At 51.7% G+C, this 19399-nt stretch overlaps 2 protein-coding genes across 7 annotated transcripts in view; both read right to left on the bottom strand.

The window, feature by feature from the left end:
- CAMKV (CaM kinase-like vesicle-associated) overlaps nt 1-11636 on the bottom strand; it is a 13407-nt gene extending 1771 nt beyond the window's left edge. Inside the window, exons 1-8 of one of the 6 annotated variants that reach the window (XM_006892886.1) lie at nt 11439-11636; nt 1618-1726; nt 1381-1512; nt 1141-1215; nt 791-929; nt 546-666; nt 303-378; nt 67-203 (exon numbers count right to left, since the gene is read on the bottom strand). In XM_006892886.1, coding sequence (XP_006892948.1) covers nt 67-203; nt 303-378; nt 546-666; nt 791-929; nt 1141-1215; nt 1381-1512; nt 1618-1712 — 775 coding nt within the window. In that variant the 5' untranslated portion in view covers nt 1713-1726; nt 11439-11636. Of the gene's footprint in view, nt 1-66; nt 204-302; nt 379-545; nt 667-790; nt 930-1140; nt 1216-1380; nt 1513-1617; nt 1727-11438 lie in introns of those variants that run through there. The other 5 variants (XM_006892888.1, XM_006892891.1, XM_006892890.1 and 2 more) reach the window with 5 other exon arrangements.
- Nucleotides 11637-14798: 3162 nt separating this feature from the next.
- Nucleotides 14799-17606, bottom strand: LOC102858109. The gene has a single exon (XM_006893011.1). It carries the CDS (start codon nt 17604-17606, stop codon nt 14799-14801), a length of 2808 nt encoding a protein of 935 aa, XP_006893073.1.
- Nucleotides 17607-19399: the final 1793 nt, after the last annotated feature.

The raw sequence follows: 19399 nt of genomic DNA, 5'->3' as shown, positions 1-19399 counted from the left end.
ACACACACACACACACACACACACACACACACACACATTCAAACTACATGCCAGGCAGCTCCTTACCGGCCTGTGAAATGTCATCCCAGTATGGAGAGTCAAACTCATAGTCGCCAGCCAGTATCTTCCGGAAGAGATTCTTGTCATGGTTCTCATAGTCATCTTCCTCTACCTCCTCATAGAAGGGTGGGTTCCCTGAAAGCCTACAAGGGGATTGAAGGGCAGGGTCACCCAAAAGGGCCAGAGATAGAGGCTGACGTTCCTGCATGGCTGAGGGCTTACTCGCCTGCCCATCCACTCACAGGATGTACATGATGACGCCAATGGCCCAGCAGTCCACAGGGCGTCCATACCGCTGCCGGCCTACAACCTCGGGGGCTGGAAACAATGTCCATCATCCAGTCAGTACTGGGTCTAGGTGATCCCAGTACCTGCTCAATGATATACACATACTATCTACAATAGGAATGTCATTCTGCCCGACCCAAAACAGCTCTTTGGACACTACCCCAGACCCTGCCCTACCCCTGTCTCCCCCTGCTTGCCCAGGTACTCAGGGGTCCCACAGGGGTCCTTGATGAGGCCATTTTCCAGCTTGGCCAGATGGAAGTCGCTGATGACAATCTTCGAGTTCTTCAGCCGGTTATAATAAACCAAGTTCTCCAGCTACTCCAGCCAGGCATGACAAGAGAGTAGAAAAAAAAAATACCAAGAGGGCCTCAGAGGCCAGATCAAGGCTCCAAGGTCTTACTCAGCCCCAGCCCCGCAGCCCATTGATCCCTGGCCTCACCTTGAGGTTCCTGTGCACGATCTTGAGTGAGTGCAGGTAGGCCACGGCCTCCAGGACCTGCCGCACCACATTGCTCGTGTCTCTCTCCGAGTAGTAGCCCTGGTCCAGGATCCAGTCAAACACCTCCCTCCCTGTGGCCCTGAGGGACACCAGCCCCTGAGCTCAAGTGGCCAGGATGGGGATGGAGGAGAATGCTTGGGAAGGCTGCCCATGCCGGGCAGCTAGTTGGGAAAGGCACAAGGACCCAGGACCCTAAGGGTTCAGAAAGAGGGCTTTCCCTGGATATAAAGGGTGGGGCAGGCAAAGGCCCTGAGGCCCGGGGAATCCTGGGACCTCAGTCCCTCACTCACAGCTCCAAGAAAATGAAGTACTCCTTGCGGGTCACAAACACATCCACCAATTGCAGGATGTTGGGATGCTTCACCCTGGCAGTGAGTCAATGGTTAGGATTGGGTGAATCCCTGAGAGAAATTCTGGTTGCCACTATGGACCACAGCAGATTATCAGGTCAGACAGAGGCCTGTCTGAGGCCACCAGCCCTCCAACCCTTACGTCCTATATCCCCTCTCGGTACCAGGCCTCACACTCACATCTTGAGGATGCCTATCTCGTTCTTGGCCGCCTTCCGCACCTTACGGCCATCCCGCTTCTGGAATTTCTTGCAGGTGTGCAGCTTGCCTGTGGTCTTGTCCTTGGCTCGGAAGATCTCACAAAACTCCTCACTGCAGCCAAGGAGGCAACGGACTCAGCCCTGGCCTGACTGTGGGCTGCCCTCCACCTCCCCCAGCCCAGCCCCTCCGCTCCCACCCAGCAAGTCCAGCACTCACGTCTTAATGACCTGTCCCAAGTCATATCGATCAGTCACCTCTGACGGTTGGTTATAGTTCTTCTTGTCACCCAGAGTCACACACCCAAACGGCATTGCCAGGCCCTGAGCTGGGGACAGAATGGTTCTGGTTCAGCTGTTCCATTCTGCACTTCTCACAGAGGAAGGCTCTAGAGATCCCAGTTGGCTCTGGCCATACCAACGGCAGAGACCCCACCAGGAGGAGCTAAAGGTTAGGCAGACTCAGACATGAGCCATGCTTCTTAGGCCACATACCCAGCAACCCAGCTTGGCTGCCTGATCTACATCAGCACACACTTAAGAAGGCTGTAAGAGTAGTGGTGACTGAATGGAAGAATTCTCACCCTCCATGCAGGAGACCTATGATCCTGAACAGGTTTCCATGGAACTTCCACAGTAAGACATACTCAGAAGCAAGACCTGGTAATCTACTTTTAAAACTCAGCCAGGAACAACACTATAGACTACGAGAGCATGCTCTGCAGCTGATCGTGGGGACGTGCAGGACAGGGTAGCACTTCACGTCTGTTATATACCAACCCACAGCTGACCCTCCAGGGGGTTTTCAGAGGCAGTTAATTGCATGGGAGGAGCTTGCCCATTGTTCTACCTTGGAGCAGCTGGGGGCCTAGAACTCTGTGCCTTCAGGATTGCATAGCAAGTAAAACAAATTTTTTTTATGGGTGGAGTTTCAGTGTTGTTGTTTTTTAATTTAGATTTTAATGAAAGTTTATGAAGAATTTGGATTTCCATTCATTCATTGTTGCACATGTTCCTCCCTACCCCCAGTTCGGTTTTTTCCTTTGGAAAAAAAGTTCTTTCATTCTTATCCAGTCGTCGTTCCCCCATCCCCTGACCACTTTACTATGCAGTTCTTATTCTGGACTCTTGTCATGCCAATAATACCTAATCATATGTTCCTTTTATACAGTTCTCTCCCTCATCTGTTTCAATGCTGTGTATATTATTTATCCTTTCTTTTCTTAGTTTCCCCTCAACCCTCATGTCAGTCCTGTTTTATAACAGTGGCACTATGCACTATTTGTCTTTTTTGTGACTGAGATATTTCACTCAGCATAATGTCCTCCATGGTTACTCATTTTGTATAATATTTCATGAGTTCTTTGTTTTTCAGTGCTGCATAATATTCCATTGTGTGACTATACTACAGCTTCTCTATCCATTTGTTTATTGATGAGCAGGTAAAACTATTAAAGTCAATCACACTCCATGAACCAGCAACTCCACCCCTAAATATGTACCCTACAGAAATGTGCATATTTGAACATCAAGATGTTCATACAAGAATTTTCCAGTGGCAATATCCATAGTTGTCCCAAACAGAATAGCCCAAATATTCAACAAGTGAAGATAAACTGTGATATGTTGTTGTTGTTTTTATGTACTGTAGAATCAGAACCAACACATAGCAGACCCTCCAAGAAGTTTTCAGAGGCTGTAAATCACAAGGAAAGAGATTGCCCATCTTTCTTCCACAAAGAAGCTGGAGGATTTGAGCTACTTACCTTTGGCTTGGTAGAACATCTCCTTATCACTAAGTCAACAGAGTTCCCTATATTGTAGCCTAGTCGCACTTTAAAATATTATACATACGTATATACATATTATACATTTAATGGTTGTACACTGGGTCACTATGAGTCACAAGTGACTGGACGGCATATAACAACAACAGTGGAAGTGCAGGAACTTTAGCTATCCACCAAATCCCTAGGTGGTGAAAATGATTCAGCTGTTAACTGAAAGTTTGAGTCCACTTAGATGTGCCTGGGATATTTCACTCAGCATAATGTCCTCCATGGTTACTCATTTTGTATAATATCTCATGTACTTCTGTAGCATCAACCACTTGAAAGTTCTGGGGCGCACAGTTCTATTCCAACATGCCTGGGGTCACCATGAGTCAGAATCAACTCAACAGCAACTGCTTTGAGTTTTTCTGGATTTCTCATTCAACATACAGTTATTAAGCACCTTCTGTACTGTAGATCCAGAGGCCCTCCCTGGGGAGGCATTGGTCTCAGAGCTCCAAAGCACTGGTCAGACAGGAAGCTAGGGGCTGGGTGCTGGTCAGGCGCATCAAGGCTATTGGCTAGAAAAGACCCCAGAAGGGAAGGCGTGAGCATGGGCAAGGTGCAGAAGGATACCTGTGGGGTCTGAAAGGGGGGAAGCTTCTGGAAGATGGAGAGATGGGGAACTGGGACGATGTGGTCAGGTTACCATCTAGTATCACTGGTCACCACGTGGGGAGCCAAGTAGGTGGAAGAGAGGTAAATGGAGGTTGCCACCAGGTGCTGGGCAGACAACGGGGACACCAGTGGCATCTACCAGATGCCACTCGTCCACTGTGCCCAATGCACATGCTCATCAGAGCCCTTCGGCAGTGTTGTTTTTTAAATGGCTAAATTCAAGTATAGCCTTATGGTGGCCTAGTGGTAAGATGTTTCATTGCCAACCCTAAGGCATGCAGTTCAAACCCACAAGCTGCTCCGTATAAGAACAACAGGCAATCTCTTCCAGAGAGACTTACAGCCTCTGAAACCGTTGGAGGATCACTATGAGTTGACTCTGACTTGATGGCACACAACAACAACAACAACATACCCAAGTGTATAGTAAATCTGACAAACACAATATGAAGTCAAAGACAAAAGAGTACATACATTGTGATTCTCTTGGTACAGTATACAAAACCAGACTTATACTGTTATCGACAGCCTCAAATTACAAAGAAAAGCCAGGGAATCAGTACCACAAGTCATGTAGCAGCAGTAACAAAGAGAAAAGAAGTTGTTGTAGAATCTGGATCTGGACACCTGAGGGGATTCTGAAGAGTCTACTTCTGAACTTGAGTGGTTGTTACACAGGCATTTGCTTTATAATAATTTGTACAAATGTTCCTACAAGTTTTGTGCACATTCCTAGATTTTGGTTCTATTTTACAAATGAAAATGCAGTATAAAATTAAGGCCATCCATACTTGGGAATATTTGGCGGCTATTAAAATGTTATGGAGCTCTCTAGTGGCGTAGTCCAGATAGCAAGCTGTGCCGCTAACCCAAAGGAGGCGCCACTCTGCAAGTTCAAATCCACCAGAGGTCTTGAGGGAGAAAGGTGAGCAGTCTCCATCCATGAGATTTACAGCCATTTGATTGGAGCTCTGCTGGCCTACTGGCAAGAAGCTGCACTGCACCCCAGAGGTACACAGTTTGAATCCACCCAAGGCTCTGCAGGAGAAGGAACAATCTCCTCCTGTACCAGTCAGGTCTGATTTGACGGTACACAAACACAAAATAATAAAATAAAAATTAAAAAAAAAAAGAAACATCTAGGCAAGAAGCTGCACTGCAATCCCAGAGATTTACAGCCACTTGAAAACCCACTGGAGAGTCCGTTATGAGTCTGAATTGACGGCAGTAACTAAAAAGATTAAAGTTGATTTTTAAAAAAAAAAGACTGCCGTACAACAGACAATGGCAAATGCTGACAAATGAAAAAGCAAGAGATAGAATGTCAAGTAGAATATTTTACTGTTTAAATTTTTAAAAGTTTATATACTGGTGAACATTCACAAACTTTTTCCTGAAGAACATCTAAGAAAACAACTTTCTTTGTTTAGGAAACATATTTATATCTTTTATGAATTTTCTGTTGGCTGTTTTTTGTTTGGTTGGGGGGTTTTTTGCTGTTTTTTTAACTACATGTATAATCACTTTTAGGAAGCTCTGATGGCTGAGTGGTAAGGAGTTGTACTGCCAACACAAAGGCACACAGTTCAAATCCACCAGCTGCTCTGAGGGAGAAAGATAGGCAGTCTCCTCCTATGTGATTAACTGCCTCTGAAAATTCACTGGAGAGTCAGCTGAGTCAGTTCCGACTTGATGGTACATAACAAAAACCAGTGTAATCGGGGAGCTCTGGTGGCCTAGTGGCAAGGAGCTGCAACTACAATCCCAGTGGCTCACGGTTCGAATCCACCAGATGCTCTGCCGGGAAAAGGAGGGATAATCTCCTCCTGTACCAGTCAGATCTGATTTGACGGTACACTCACATAAAAAAATAAAATAAAAATAAAAAACCAGTATAATCGGTGCTATTGGTTTAATATATTTTGAGGCAAAAAAAATACAACAAAAAACCCCCACCAATCCAACAGTTCCAAGTGTACAGTTCAGTGATATTGGCTACATTCTGCAAATTGTGCCACTTTTTTTATATATCCTTTACCAAATTACCGCACCATCATTAAAAAATATTTTAAATAAATATTGCTTCAGGTATGGTAGTTGGGGTACTCCTCAGAGGGCGAACCCCCATCTGGGTGGAGAAGGGAGGAAAGGTTTTATAGAAGAGGCAGTATTAACCCAAACTTTAAAGGAGAAGGCTTTGCTAGGACCCAAGCAGAGGTGATGGTCAGGACCATCACTGCTGGAGCCCACCAAGGTGACCAGTTGCAGCTGCTCAGGGGACTCCAGGCATTCTGTGCTCCTGGGGGATGGTGCTGCAAACCTGCTAGCTACTTGTGGTTCTAGGTGGGCTGACTCCAGACCCCAAAGGAAAAGGCACTGGACACCCTTACTCTCAGAGGAACTTTGGGAGGGACTGCTTGGTGGATAGTCTCTAGACCTTTGAAGAGTTGACCACAGAGGTTGCCTCCCCAGGGCCTGGTCAGCGCTAAGGCTGCAGTGAAATTGCTCTGCCTCTGCTGAGTGTGCATGTCCTCTTTTCTCACCGATTAGCACTTGCTGTGCACAGGTTTTGGACTGGGACCTTGGCTAACTAGATGCTTCCCTCCATGGAAGGAGCTGCAGAGTAACAGAGAAAGGAGGACATCATCCCTCCTCTTCTCAGAGGGGACAGCTTGGGCAAGAGGGTCTCTGCCTGCCGAAATCAAAGCCAAGGAGCCAGACAAGCTCCATGGCCAGCCCAGTTTAGGGCTCACTCCTTCCCAGGGAGAGAAGCCAGTCAGCCACTTCTCAAGGCTCGCAGTTCTCCCTTAAATCGGCCATTCAGCATTAGGGAATAAATTCCATCATTTCCTAATCTGGGTTGCTTGGGCTCAGGAAACGCAAACACATTTCATCAGCGTCATTCAAGTCAGGGCTTAAGCCATCTTGTGAGGCATCAAAGAGGCAAACAAGAAAAGCTTTGGAAATCATCCCTGGCTGCGAGCCTTTGCCACTGCAGTCACAGTCCTGCTCCCGTGTCTGCGAGGATGAGTGTGTGGTTGGAATCCTGCATCCTGCTCTCGCACCTGAGAGCGGGGGCACAGCCTCCCACCACCGGCAGCCACCCTGCTCCGCGCCTGAACAGTCTGAAGGAAGAGAATGGCATCCATCCGCAGGCTGGCCACACAATGGGCTGGAAGGTGGTATCTCAGCCTGCAGGTTTCCCAGGATGAGGTGGGAGGGACCCATGTCCCAGATCTGTTCCTTCTGGCAGGAATGCCCTTCCCCCAAAGCTTGCCATCACAATCCTATGATTTGTCATGGCAGAGTTATTTATAACATTTTTTTTAAAACCCAAAATACTAGCAACCACTTAAATGTCCAACAACAGGTGATTTGCCAATTGGACCGTGTCTACTCAATGTCCGGAAGTGTGGGACTAGCGAGGATGCTGCCCACCCCGGCTTCCCTTTGGAGAAGCCTCTGTGTGAGTGAGCTGCGGAGACCAGGGCTGAATAGTCACCTTCTCTGTGATTTCTGGCATTATAGGGTTGTTTGTGCAATACAATGTATAAAACAATACTGCTCTTCCAAGGCCAGATTCAAAATGTCACTCCTCTGAAATACCTTCCTCACTCTACCCCACAGTCAACACCAACAGCTCCCTGTCCCGTGGGGAAGGCTTGGGAGGTTTTATGTATGCCTGTCCCCAGTCCTAGCCTCAGCTTTCTGTGGCCATGTATGCATGCTGGTGCCTACAGGGACCCAGGGCTGGTCTGCTCGTCTGCCTCTACCACAGAAAACCAGACCTCTGTTCACAGTCCAACAGGCCTGGACTCACATCCTGCAGGCCCGATGGCGTGCCTATGGTAGGGTAGGAGCAGGGGCCTGAGGCAGGAGTTGGGACATATCTGTTCTACACCCCCTCCTCCCTGCCATGGCTACCCTGATTTCAGCTTCTTCTTACTAGTCCCAACTGCACGTGGATAGCCACATGCAGAACCGTCCCAGGGCTGAGAGGGGAAAAGCTGGCTGGGGGTAGGGGGGAGGCGGCATACTTCCTATTAGTGCCTTAGTCCCCCTACCCCTACCCCCTTCACCATCTGCTTCTCACTGCTGCTGCCTGAGATGCTTCAAGTGTACACACTAAGCCTTTGTTACTTGCTCATATGGGGCGAGGGGGAGCACTAGGCTGAGTGGGGTCTGCATTTCTCATCCTTGTTCCAAACAGCTCAGTCTCAACCCCTGAAAAAAGAAAGTTCTCCTTGAGGAGACAGGAGACCTAGGGCAGAGGAGCCTCACAGCAGCTGTTTCCCTGGAGATGTGGCACCTTCCACGGGCTGCAGAGGAAGTAAACAGTATGAACAAGGGGCAGCTCACAGGCAGACTAGGGGGATGGGACTATAGAGCCTGGCCCTGTCACTGACCACTGGCTGCCTCTCAGAAAGCCTCAGGGCCAATCACTCCCTAGTTACTGTCTGCCCCTTGGGCCTAACCACTGAGCTCAGGGAATTGGGCCTCAGGCAACGCTGAGGGAGCCTCTGCCTGGTCCCCTTGGAGCCCTACTTCAGCCTTAGGCAAGTCGGGCCCAGGGGAAGTCTGATTGAGGCAGAAGCCAGTTCAAGAAGCCCAGATATGCCAACTTGAAGACCCTACTCTTCCCTCCAGTGGAAGGGGCCCAGTTCAGGCCCCACCTGTTCTAGTCCCATTGCCCTGGTCTCCTGCCCCATGTGGGGTCCCAGACTTTTCAGTAAATCTAGGGAGTCCAGAGGTACCCAGAAAGTCTCCAGCTGCCTCCAAACAACTGTGGGCAACACCTCCCAATTTAGTGGCAGCTGTGAACACCAGTCTGCAAGTATGCCTTCCCCTCCCTGCTTGTTCTCTGGGGCTCAGGCTAGGTTTCCTGCTGCAGTGGGCATGCCCAGGCCCAAGACTTGCCTAGCTCACAGCTGAGGCTTCACTCACAGGTCCAGGGAGATGGAAGCCTTACCTGAGGCAGCTAGATCGAGAGTCAGAGTCAAGCTTCTAATCTATCATCCAGCAGCTACAGGGGACTGGGCAAGAAGGTACGCTGGGGCTTCAAGCTACACTTAAATCATGGGTGGTCATGGTTCCTCTCCCTACTTTAAATAGGAGACACGATGACAGGGAAATCTCGTCTATCATCTTTCGTTGTGGTAGAGTCAGAATCAATCCTTAGCTAACCTTTCATCAGGTATATGAGATTGTAAATCTCAAGGGAGGAGATTGTCCATCTTTATCTCTCAGAACTGCTAGTGGATTTGAACCATCAGAGTCTCAGCCTTTTGGGTTGACAGTGCAGCTCCCTGCAGACTACGCCACCAGAGCTCCTTCTTCAGTCATAGGGAGTAGCCATAGAGTCCAGTGCTGCCTCTAGAAAGTTCAGCCCTCAACCCATAGGCAGAGTCATGATCCAGGAGCCCCAGTCTTTGAGCCCCTGCTTCCCTGTGGTTGGAAGAAGGGAAACGCAGAGGCAGACATTGGAGTAAAGGATTATTATGGTATGGATTATTATGGCAGAAGTGTTGGCTAGGCCCCCTTTACAATTATCTCCAAGGCTTTGTCCCATCTGAGGGTTCTGAGACGAATTCCCATTAAAAAAAAGGAAGTACTTACGAAAGAGACAAGGGCAGAGATATAGGAAGACAAAGGCAGAATCTGTGATGGGGGAGGAAGAAGGATCTAACAGAGAAAAAAAAGGTGCAGGTACAAGGGAAAGGGAGGTGAGTAGCAGTTTCCGCAGGGTTCTGAGGGTGCTCAGCAGAGCCCTAAGGCTTCCATGGCCATGTGTTCTGAACATTTGGACCGGAAGCTGTGTCTGGTGCACCAAACCCTCCTATATCTCTTGCACCAAACTGTTCTATATCTTCTGAGCTTGGTGTGGGAGACACTGCTTTGGGGGAAAAGCCAACTGTTGAAGCCCTTCAGTCAGGACAGCCCTTAGCCCCTCTCACTGTCATCGGGTGTAAGAAAGGTCCAATATGTTGAAGGCACAGGGTTGGGGGATGGAAAGGAGGTGGGAGACCTGATTAGCTCCTCTTATTAACCCTCCTCTCAATCGGTCCAGTTCTGCCCCTATACAACCAGGCCTTCTCATTTGAGACCCTTTCCAAGGCTTTGGTCCCTCCTGAAATGCAGGCTACTCCTCCTGAAACAGATCCTGTCAGAAGAGGGCCGGAAGCAGCACCCTAGACAACTGAACTCAGTAACAACTGCACAACCTTCACCCTGTGCCTCAGTTTCCCTAAACAGAGACCAAGGGCTCAGTGGCCTCCTTGCAGGGTAAAGGACTACCTGTCTGCCTGTGCACGAGGGCCAGGACTTGGGGCTGGAGAGAAGGGACCATGACAAACATGTGAACAGTCAGCCTGGGGCACCTGTGGGCCCACCTCAAACGCTGTAAAAGAAAGGGAAAGACACTCCGGTCCCACCCTGGGATCAACCTTGCACTGAAGGAGTAGAAAATGCCAATTTCCCAGTTGAGAAGACTAGGGCCCAGCAGGTGGCTGACGCTGGCAAGAATCAATGGGGTGGGGAGAGTGTAGGATCTTTGCAGGTGATCCTGGGGAGGACTCAACGCCTACCCCTGTTAGAAGGGGATCTAGACTGGGACTGGAAAGCTATGGGCTCTGATTATTTGAAGAAGGATGGAGGGCTCTGCTCCTTAGATGGAGGAACCTGATGGAGCAGGCTCTGCCCGTGGGAGTTAGGGTGGTGGGGGAGGTGGTGCGGACAAAGGCAGTTTGGCAGAACCGAGAGGGGCTGGGGTTCAAGAACCCAGACACCACAGGCTCTGCTCACACAGTCTCACCCCCCAGGCAGGAGCCCTGCCCCTACCCCGTGGTGCCACCTTGACCCCCTTCTTCAGTGCTTCTCGCCTCCGCTGGCACAGTACACACATGCGGGAGGCACACGTGTGAGCACCAAGCCCCGCACCCAAGCGGGAACATGTGCCGCCCCCACCCCCACCGCGCACGGTGCACCAGACCCCCAGCAGGCCTCCGCGTAGAGGCTTGGAACAAGGAGCCTGCCTAGGGGAGCCGCGATCCCGAGGGGCTTCGGGCCCCCTTCCCCACACCGCGGCAGCCCCGCCCAGCCCCCTTCGGGTTGTCGCCAATAAAGAACTCTCCGTTGTCATGGAAATTAGTGACTGCTTCGAGAAGGGAGGAGGGTCGAGGCATCTGGGAGGGGCTGCAGGCAGCTCTAAGAGCAGTGAGGTTGGGCTTTGCCCTCCCTACCCCCCGACCCTCACGAGGCACCACGAACCTTCGAGGGTTAATGTTTTCCACAATTCTGAGCCATGCAAGACCGAGTAGGGGGGACGCGGGATAATCTCCTGGACTTAAGCCGCACAGGCCCCCCCACTTCCCCTGGGACCCCCGAGGCACCTGGGAACTTTAGGTTGACCTCGCACGCGGCCCCCAGATCTGCAGAGCCCTCGCGCTCTGCCCCCGCCGGGACCTGCGCCCTCGCGGCGCCCCCGCGCACGGTGTCCCGAACCTCCAGCCAGCGGGACTCAGTCCCCTGGTGTCCCCCGAGCGAGCGTGCGATCCGGAGGCTCCCCCCAGCCCCGGCCCGCCCCGCCCCGCACCTGCAGTGCCGGTCCGTCACGGGGAGGAAGCGACCGCGGGCTCAGCGGGGCGCCAGGCGCTCCGGGGGCGGCGGGCAGAATCCGCTCCGGGCACGCGGGGCAGACGCGGCGCCAGCTGCAGCCGCTTCGGCTCGAGGACCTCTAGCATCGCCCGCCGCTCGCTGGCACCGGATTCGCACCCCGGGCCGGGGGCGGGCTGGGGGCGGGGCCTCCCTCCGATGGCCCCGCCCCGAACCCGGGAGGAGTCTGAATTCCGGATCCCACGCGTTGGGCCACAGGCGCGGGAAGGGAACGAAGCTGGTGATCACTGGCCTTCCTAGCCGGGGCTCTCTAATGTTGCTTTACGTCCTCAGATTCCCAACACAGAGACAAGGGTCTAAAGGATCTTCCTGTGCCCATTGTAGGGGGCAGGAATTGGATTTGGGGGAACCAGAGATTTGGTGCTGCATCAAAGTACGCTGTATTCTTCAGAGGATGTGGCATTGTCCAGCTGCCCAGCCCTGACCAAAAGGGGAAAACCACGACTGTTGCTACTTGGGGAGCACTTGGGGGTTTGTGAGTGGGTTGTCAGTGTGCAACACTGTCAGAGACCCAATCTAGATGACACAACCACCTATCCATCTTACTTTACAATCTTGTAAAAACAAACTTCACCTTCTAAAATCCCAGTCAGAGTGACTAGGTCCATTCTGTCCCCTCCAGTGTGGCCAGAATTTCCCAGCTTGACACATGATATGGATTCTGCTCTTATCCAAGTCCAATCAGGGACCTTAGACACTTCATGAGTCTGTACAGACATGGGAGAAGAATGACACCTACGTGTCCTGCCAGGCCTGATTCTGCCTGAAGCTCAGCACTGCCAGCCACGACTTTTTCAAGTCCTGGGCCATTTATCTGTTCCTTGTTGAGCAAAGTAGCCCCACCGTTCTCACAAGTCCTTAGGGCCACCCTTAAGGCCAGACCAAGGTTTCTGAGTGTCGACAGTTGCACTCAAACCCATTTCCCCTCACTCGACCCTTTGAGGCATTTGATCTGGCCTTGGGAAGTTGGAGCCAGCCCCAAACCCTCAGTCATATTGAATGACTTACCCTTCCTGAGAGAGATTTCTTTACTGCATGGCTTTCTAAGGCTTGATGGCAGAAGGGAATGCACAGGTAGCTTAGAACTGGGCTCAGGGCAAGAAGGCTAGTCTGGGGAATGACCACTTTTCTGTTTCTTCTTCCAGAAAGAGTATCAAAGGACTTTATAAATCTTTTCCTCATTTTGAGTCACCTCTTTCAGGCCACTGACTCTTTGGGTCTCAGTCACAGTACCATCTCCACCACTGGGTCAGAATCTCCTGGAATGCTGGGTTTCTGCAGGGCAAATCTGACTTTTTAATTCAATTTGCTTAGTTGAATGCGTGCAGGATGAATGAATGGCCTGGTGCTCAATCCTTCCTGTTGTCTGCCCCCTGTCCTTGAAGCAATAGGTCTCTGAGTTGTCTGGTGCAACTGAAGCGAATCACACATGTGATCTGTGTTTGCTGAAGTCGTGGTTACCCAGGCAGTCATTAGTGGAAAGCCTGGGAGCCAAGGAGAAGCTGGAGATGGGGATTCAGAGATAGCAAAAAAGGTGACTCTCTGGAGCCTGGCTGCTGCTGGCTGTATTCCACCTCTTTTTGTTCCTGTGCACACTCCTTGTGCATGTGGGTGAGAGCACATGGCAGGGTGTGTGAGTACACGTGTGTGTGTGTGTGTGCACTTCTGTGCTGAGGGAGATGGCAACAGCACAGTGTGTGCAGTGGTGCTCGGGGCACGTGTGTCTGCATTCTGTGTGCAGCCAGGCATGCTTGCTTGCACGTGTGTGAGGATGCTGTAGCTGGTCCCTGGAGCTGCTGGTCCGTCCGCCTCCCTTCCTGCCTGACAGGATTATGGAGGCTGAATCTGGGGGAGCATGATCAGGGCTTGAAAGCAAAACATGGAAGGGGCTGGACCATGCTCTGAATGGGCAGGAGCTGTAATTACCCTACAGGGTTGACTGCTCCTAATATCCCCACCCTGGGGAGTCCTTCAAAAGTGTGCACAGAAGTAATCAGGCAAACTTTCTGAAGATGAGAACCTAACACTTTCGGTTGGGATATGATTTGTCCCATCAGCTCCAACTACCTACTAGTGAGGCACATGGAGGGCAGTGTTTTGGTTTCAATTTCTGGCTGCCCTCCTGGTTGGGATCAGGTAGTAGTAGCTCCAACTGAACTCTATCCTCTTAGCAATTCTAGGTCCTAGGCTGGCCCAATGCAGAGTTACATTCTTTCCTTTGTCTTCAGAACCTCATGGGCCCAGGGGCCATAGCTTCTAGTCATTCTATTAGTCAGAGGGGAGGTAAAAGAGGACATTGCTCCAGGTAGAATTTGACATAAGATCAGGGGTCATTGGCATTGGCATTTTCTGGTAGCTACTGTGAAGTTCCTCCTAAGGAGGCCTGTACTTTATCACCCTACAGATAGAGGCTGCCCTGGTAGGGAGATTGATGAAAAGAAAGGGACTCAATGTTTATAAGTCTGAATTTAAACAAAATGAGACAGCCAGGGACCCAGACAAGTGTGAGCCTCTGTCCACCTTCAGATAGAGCAGAGCCTTGTTCCTCAGCTCAGGTTATATACCTCCTGCCTATGGTCCAGGACTTAACCTAACTTTCATTCCTGGCCCAGGACTCCAAAGGCCAGTAGTCTCATACCTTCACACTCTGGCTGACCAACAGGAGCCCTAACCAACCCAGCATGGAACTCTAGTCAAAAGTCAGACACCAGGAGGCACCTGCATCACTGGGCCAGCGCCCTAAAACTCTAGCAGAGACGCTTTCTAGAGGCAACATTCCAGGCTCCTAGTCGTCTTTAGAACTTCTTGGTGATTGTTCACATAACTGGCCTTGGCCCTTAGCAAAGGATCCAAGATGGAGGAGGGCAAGCATACTTTCCACTAGAGCTTGGGGAGTGGGCTCTCTCATCCTCCACCCTCTTCCCCTCCCCCACCCCCACTGTGACTCACTCTTGGCTGTGTGGGTTATTACATTATGTTTGAAATCACCATGGCAACCAGCTGGCAATCAAGGGTAATTGCACTTGTCACCAGGGTAACGGGGCAAAACCTGCACCAGCCATTCTACATGGTTGCCATTGGGGTGTAAAAGGTTAGACCAGACCAGTTAATATCAGCCAAGGGGCTTGAGGGCTCTCCAGAAACAGGAAGATTACAGGGCCCCATAAAGTTTGTATACAGAAGCAGAAAATGCCTTTGGAGTGCCAGGGTCCCACTTCCAACCCTGTGCCAGAAACATGCTGCAGGCTTCAAAATAAGCAGAACCAGAACTTTTATCTGCTCACAGATGGTATTTATAGATGGCCCGTGAGCCTTCCTCCTCATACTGGCAACGGCTGAGCCACAGACTCTGGAAGGAATCCCTGGATGCCATGATGGATCCCCCAAGCCAAGCAGTGACAGCACGGTGTGGAGACCCCAATACAGTGGCACAGGGACCCAGTTCCTGTCTCAGGCGCTCTGGAAAACCATTCAGTAGGGTGCTGCCACCATCCAGAACCACGTTGGCTAGCAGCTGCTCCTGTTGCTTGGCCTCCAGACAGCTGATGCTCTGGAGGGCCAGTTGTGAGAGGCCCGGCTGGTTGAGGCCTAGCAGACTGGGTTGGAAAAGGGCCTCAGGGCAGCAAAAGCACTCAGAACCCAGTGTGATGACCTGCTTGTCTGGAAGAACAAAGTTCACCGGGGCCTGAGCTTGGTTGCAGGACATATCCGAGATCACATAGCAGCAGGCCTCCTTTATCTTATTGACCACCTCTGTCTTGAGTTGTGAGTGGCCACCTGCCAGCAGCAGCTGAGCCAAGTATTCAGTAAGGTCACAACCAGCAACGTCTAACCGGTGAGTCTCAAGTGGAGCCAGGTCCCCTGTGAGGATAGGCGTCACATAGGAGGTGCCATAGCCACTGCCCAGCACCAGCCCTGTGGTGCGCCCGTATGAGTAGAGTGTTAACAGGGCCTGATGCACTGTCTGCATGGCAGGCACATGGAAATGCTCAAAGAGAAGCTCAGCCACCTTTTCTCGGTTGGTACGAGGTGAAACAGGAGAGTCCGCCACGAGAACAGCTAGCTCCTCAGGCTGCACACCCAGCCTGCAGTAGAACAGATGTTGCCACAACACTTCTAGTGCATCCCAGTCAGAGACCACACCTCGGGTCAACACTGGGCAGGCGCCCTCTTGATTCTCCGGTATCGTGTACCGGGGCTGGCCCTGGGCTGAGTGCTGCAGCAGTTGAACCCGTGAGGGTACCACACTGAGAACATGGTCCTCGCCAGCCAGTCCACACTTGGTAAAGCCTGTGCCTGTGTCTATCACAATGGCTGCCATGTTCTGGCAGGGACCCTGGAGGCGGCAGCAGATCCCTGCGGACTTTACCGGTAGAGCATCCATGCTGGACAGCAGCTCATTGCAGTTCCCTTGGAGTAAGCCAAGACGTGTCACCACCGATGAGTGTGTAACGTCCCCAGCCTTCATCTTGAACTGGGCACCCTGAGGCTCAGTGCCCACCACGGAGATGGGCAAGACCTTGCAGCCAGTGTCAGGCATAGCGAATGTCATCAGAGAAAGCTGTTCCTCTTGGGCCCGGGAGGAGCTATCTTGTTGCCACGCCATCTGATGTGTGCTGGAGCTTTGCATGGTCCCACAGCTGACTTTCTCTCGTTTCACAAAGACACAGGTCTTCTCCGAGTCTAGAGGCATTTGGAGTACTGCCACATGAGTTGGTAGGCCCAAGGATTCACCTTCCTGGCAAAGGGTGGCCGCCTGTCCAGGCTCCCTGGTGGTTGGCAACCCTTTCAAGGGAACAGGTTCTTTGGCACAGATGGGTTCTTTGGAAAAGGGGAACTGCTCAGTGAAAGTTACGTGTTTAGTGAGAAAAAGCTTTCCAGTGAGGAGGGGCTGATCAGGAAGTGGAGGCTGCCTAGGGGAGGTGAGCCGTGTCAGCTCAGTGTGGATGGACTTCTCGATGCTGGGAGGTTGGTCAGCCTGAGAATGTTGGCAATCAGGGGGGATCTTTCTGGCAAGAAGGAGCTGCTCAGCTAAGAGGGGCTGACCAGTGAGGAGGACCTTCGCTGGGTCTTCAGCGTGCACACTAATGACCTTCTCCTGGTTCTGATTCTTCGTGTGCTCTTGGACCAGGACTTTGGTCACCTCCTGTGGTTTGGCTGACAAATCAGGCTCTGGGGTCTTCTCTGAGGTCACCCACTGTAGTTTCTTAGACTGGACCATGGGGCCATCTGGCATCTTAGAGGTGTCCAGTGGCCAGAGAATATGCCTAGGTTCATTTTTTTCTGCATCAGGTTTTGACCATCCGGTATTGGAAACAGGGGTCAGTATCTTCTCACCAAATTGGAGCGGCATCCCCAGTGAGACAGGCCCAGTGTGCACTGGGAGTCTGATGGGAGTCTCAGGACCAGAGGTGTTCTGTGTCTCCAGGTTGAACTTGGCCTCCTTGGGAAGTAGGGACACCTCTCGGTAACTGCCTGGCGAGAGGCTGGAAGGTACAGGACTGGATAGCATAGGTGAGGTGGACCAGAAGTTGGAGGGAGGGCTATCAGGCAATTGTATTGGCGAGCCCATTGGCTGCATTGACTTAGGGATGCAGATGCATGGGTGTTTGGGCACCATACCCACCAACATGGCCTGTGAGTCCATGGGTTCATGACACAGCAGCCCAACCCTGGTGTTGCCCGTAGCCATATCAAATACCAGAACTCGGTCTTCCATGGCTTCCTGGTGCTGGCAGGTGGAAGCACCCGAGGAGGGCATCTGCATGACCACTGTGGGAGACTGGCCTGGGGGCTGCCTGTGATAAGTTCCTTGGTAGGCAGACAGGGACACACTGGCACAAATGTGGTTGTGGATATTTAGGGGCTGCTGGTCTGACTGAGAGCTACAACTCTCCTGGATAAAACTCAGGGGCTTAGGGGTACCTTGGTGTTCTGGGTCTGGTGTAGTGTTGTGTGGTCTAGTGAGGAGCTTTTCCCCAAGGTGCTCAGGTTGTTCAGGTAGCTCTTGTCTTCTGGCGACTTTGTGCTCCTGGACGTAATCGGATGCAGTGGGTGCTGCTGAGACAGCAGCCTCCTGAAAGCCCATTTTGTTTTCGCAGAACGTACTGATTTTGGAAGGCTTCAAGGAGGTTGACCATTGATTGTTGCACTTTCTGAGCAAGAGATCTTGGGATAGATTCTTGTGAATGGCGATGGTGTCAGTCAGGTGACCAAGGGTGCAGGTATAAGGCTTGATCACGATGGACATTAAGTCCACGTCCAGACTTGAAGTAGTAGCCTGAGCAGGAGCTGAAGGAGGGAGGGACATAGAAGAAGTTGTCACTTGAGCTGGACACGGACATTTACCTGGGCTCTGAGTTGAAGCTAGAGTCTGGGCAGACAGCTGAGCTGAAGCTAGAGAACCCTGGGCTACAGCTGCTTCATCTTCCTTTGAAGGGATATAAGATGGCCATCTGCTCTTCCTAGGACCCACAGGGGCCATCTGATCAGAGATACAGGAACCTTTGCCCCATCCCACAAGGACTTTGGATGGGGCCTTGCACTCTCCTGAAACCTGTGCTTGAAACCGAGGGCAGCTGGGTCCATACTGGTTTGGGTCCCTGATGTTGCTGTCATTGTACGTGCACACAGGTAAGGCCGGAGTCCCATCATCCATGATGAGATGTGGCTGGGCTCTCACAACGGGCCTCTGGAGTGGGCTGTTGGGGAAGCACATTGAAACATTCTGGGAGGCCTGCTCACAGCTCCCCTGGGAGGTAACTCGGAGAGAGTTCTGGAGTAACTGGTGGATGGGTTCATGGGTGTGAGTCTGGGAGGCTGAACCATGTGATCCTTCAACAGTGGTTTCAGTGAACAGCGACAACCCTTGCCTGACATGCAGGGATCCTGAGTTTACCGATGACTCCTGAGAACCTCTGATGCTACTTCTCAGCTGCTGGTTTCCAGCTGAGGGAAGGCCTTGGGGACCTGTTGGATCAGAGGCCCCCACCTTCTTGGTGTCTTCCATAGATAGTCTTGCTCCATGCCCTAGATGCCCTGCCCCCACTTCACTGCCATGGCAACCCCACACATCACAGCGCCCAGTGACCTGAGGGATAACAGAGTGTGGGAAACAAAGGGCCCCACCCATTGAGCCATGAGGCTCCCAACAGGCCTTGGGAGGTAGAAAGACCCGGCCACCCTAGTGAGGTCTGCCAGTTCCAGGTAAGGTTCTTCTCCCTTTACCAGCCAGCCAATAACTAATCCCAGTGTCAAGACAGTACCCCAGAAGGAGGGATAGTCCAGTGTAAGGCCAGGGGGAAAGGTAGGTAGGGAAGACTCTAAGGAAACCCTTGAATTCCAGCCCATCCAAGATGCCAGGCTTGACTTTCTCCTTGTTTTCCACGTGGCAACTCGAGACGCAATCTTTGCCCCAGGAATACAGTTCTGTATGTGCAGACAAGAGGCTTTCTGGGAGGCCAAAGCCCCTTTACCACGTATTCCTGGGAGGCAGAAGGTGGTGAGGGGCCCAGGCTCAGGCCCAAGTTCCCCTCCCCCGCATTTCCCGGCTTCCGCTCCAGGGACAGTAGCTCCTTGGCAGTCTTTGCTGTTCCAGATGGTTCTGTTCTGCCTGCGCTTTTATACAGCCCCCTCCCCAGAGCCACAAGTCCCGGAAGCCCAGAACCAGTATCCTGCAGAAGCAAAGATAAGGGTGGCAGGGGCAGGAGTGGGGCCTCTGTTCAGAATCCTCAAGTCAGAATGTTCCAGCTTTTGTCATATTGTGTCAGATTAATCTTGGACAGGTGGGGAGGAGGGGGTAGGGCAAGAGCACTGGGCACAGAGCTAGGCTACAGTAGTCTGATAAGTGACATTTACAGCATGGGGCACAAAGTGGGAACA

Source organism: Elephantulus edwardii, unplaced genomic scaffold (genome assembly GCF_000299155.1).
Source record: "Elephantulus edwardii isolate Elephantulus edwardi_28Jun2011 unplaced genomic scaffold, EleEdw1.0 scaffold00121, whole genome shotgun sequence".
In the NCBI taxonomy this organism is placed as follows: Eukaryota; Metazoa; Chordata; class Mammalia; order Macroscelidea; family Macroscelididae; genus Elephantulus; species Elephantulus edwardii.
Note: the sequence above shows the minus strand (reverse complement) of the source record. Positions and strands in the feature narration are given on the sequence as shown.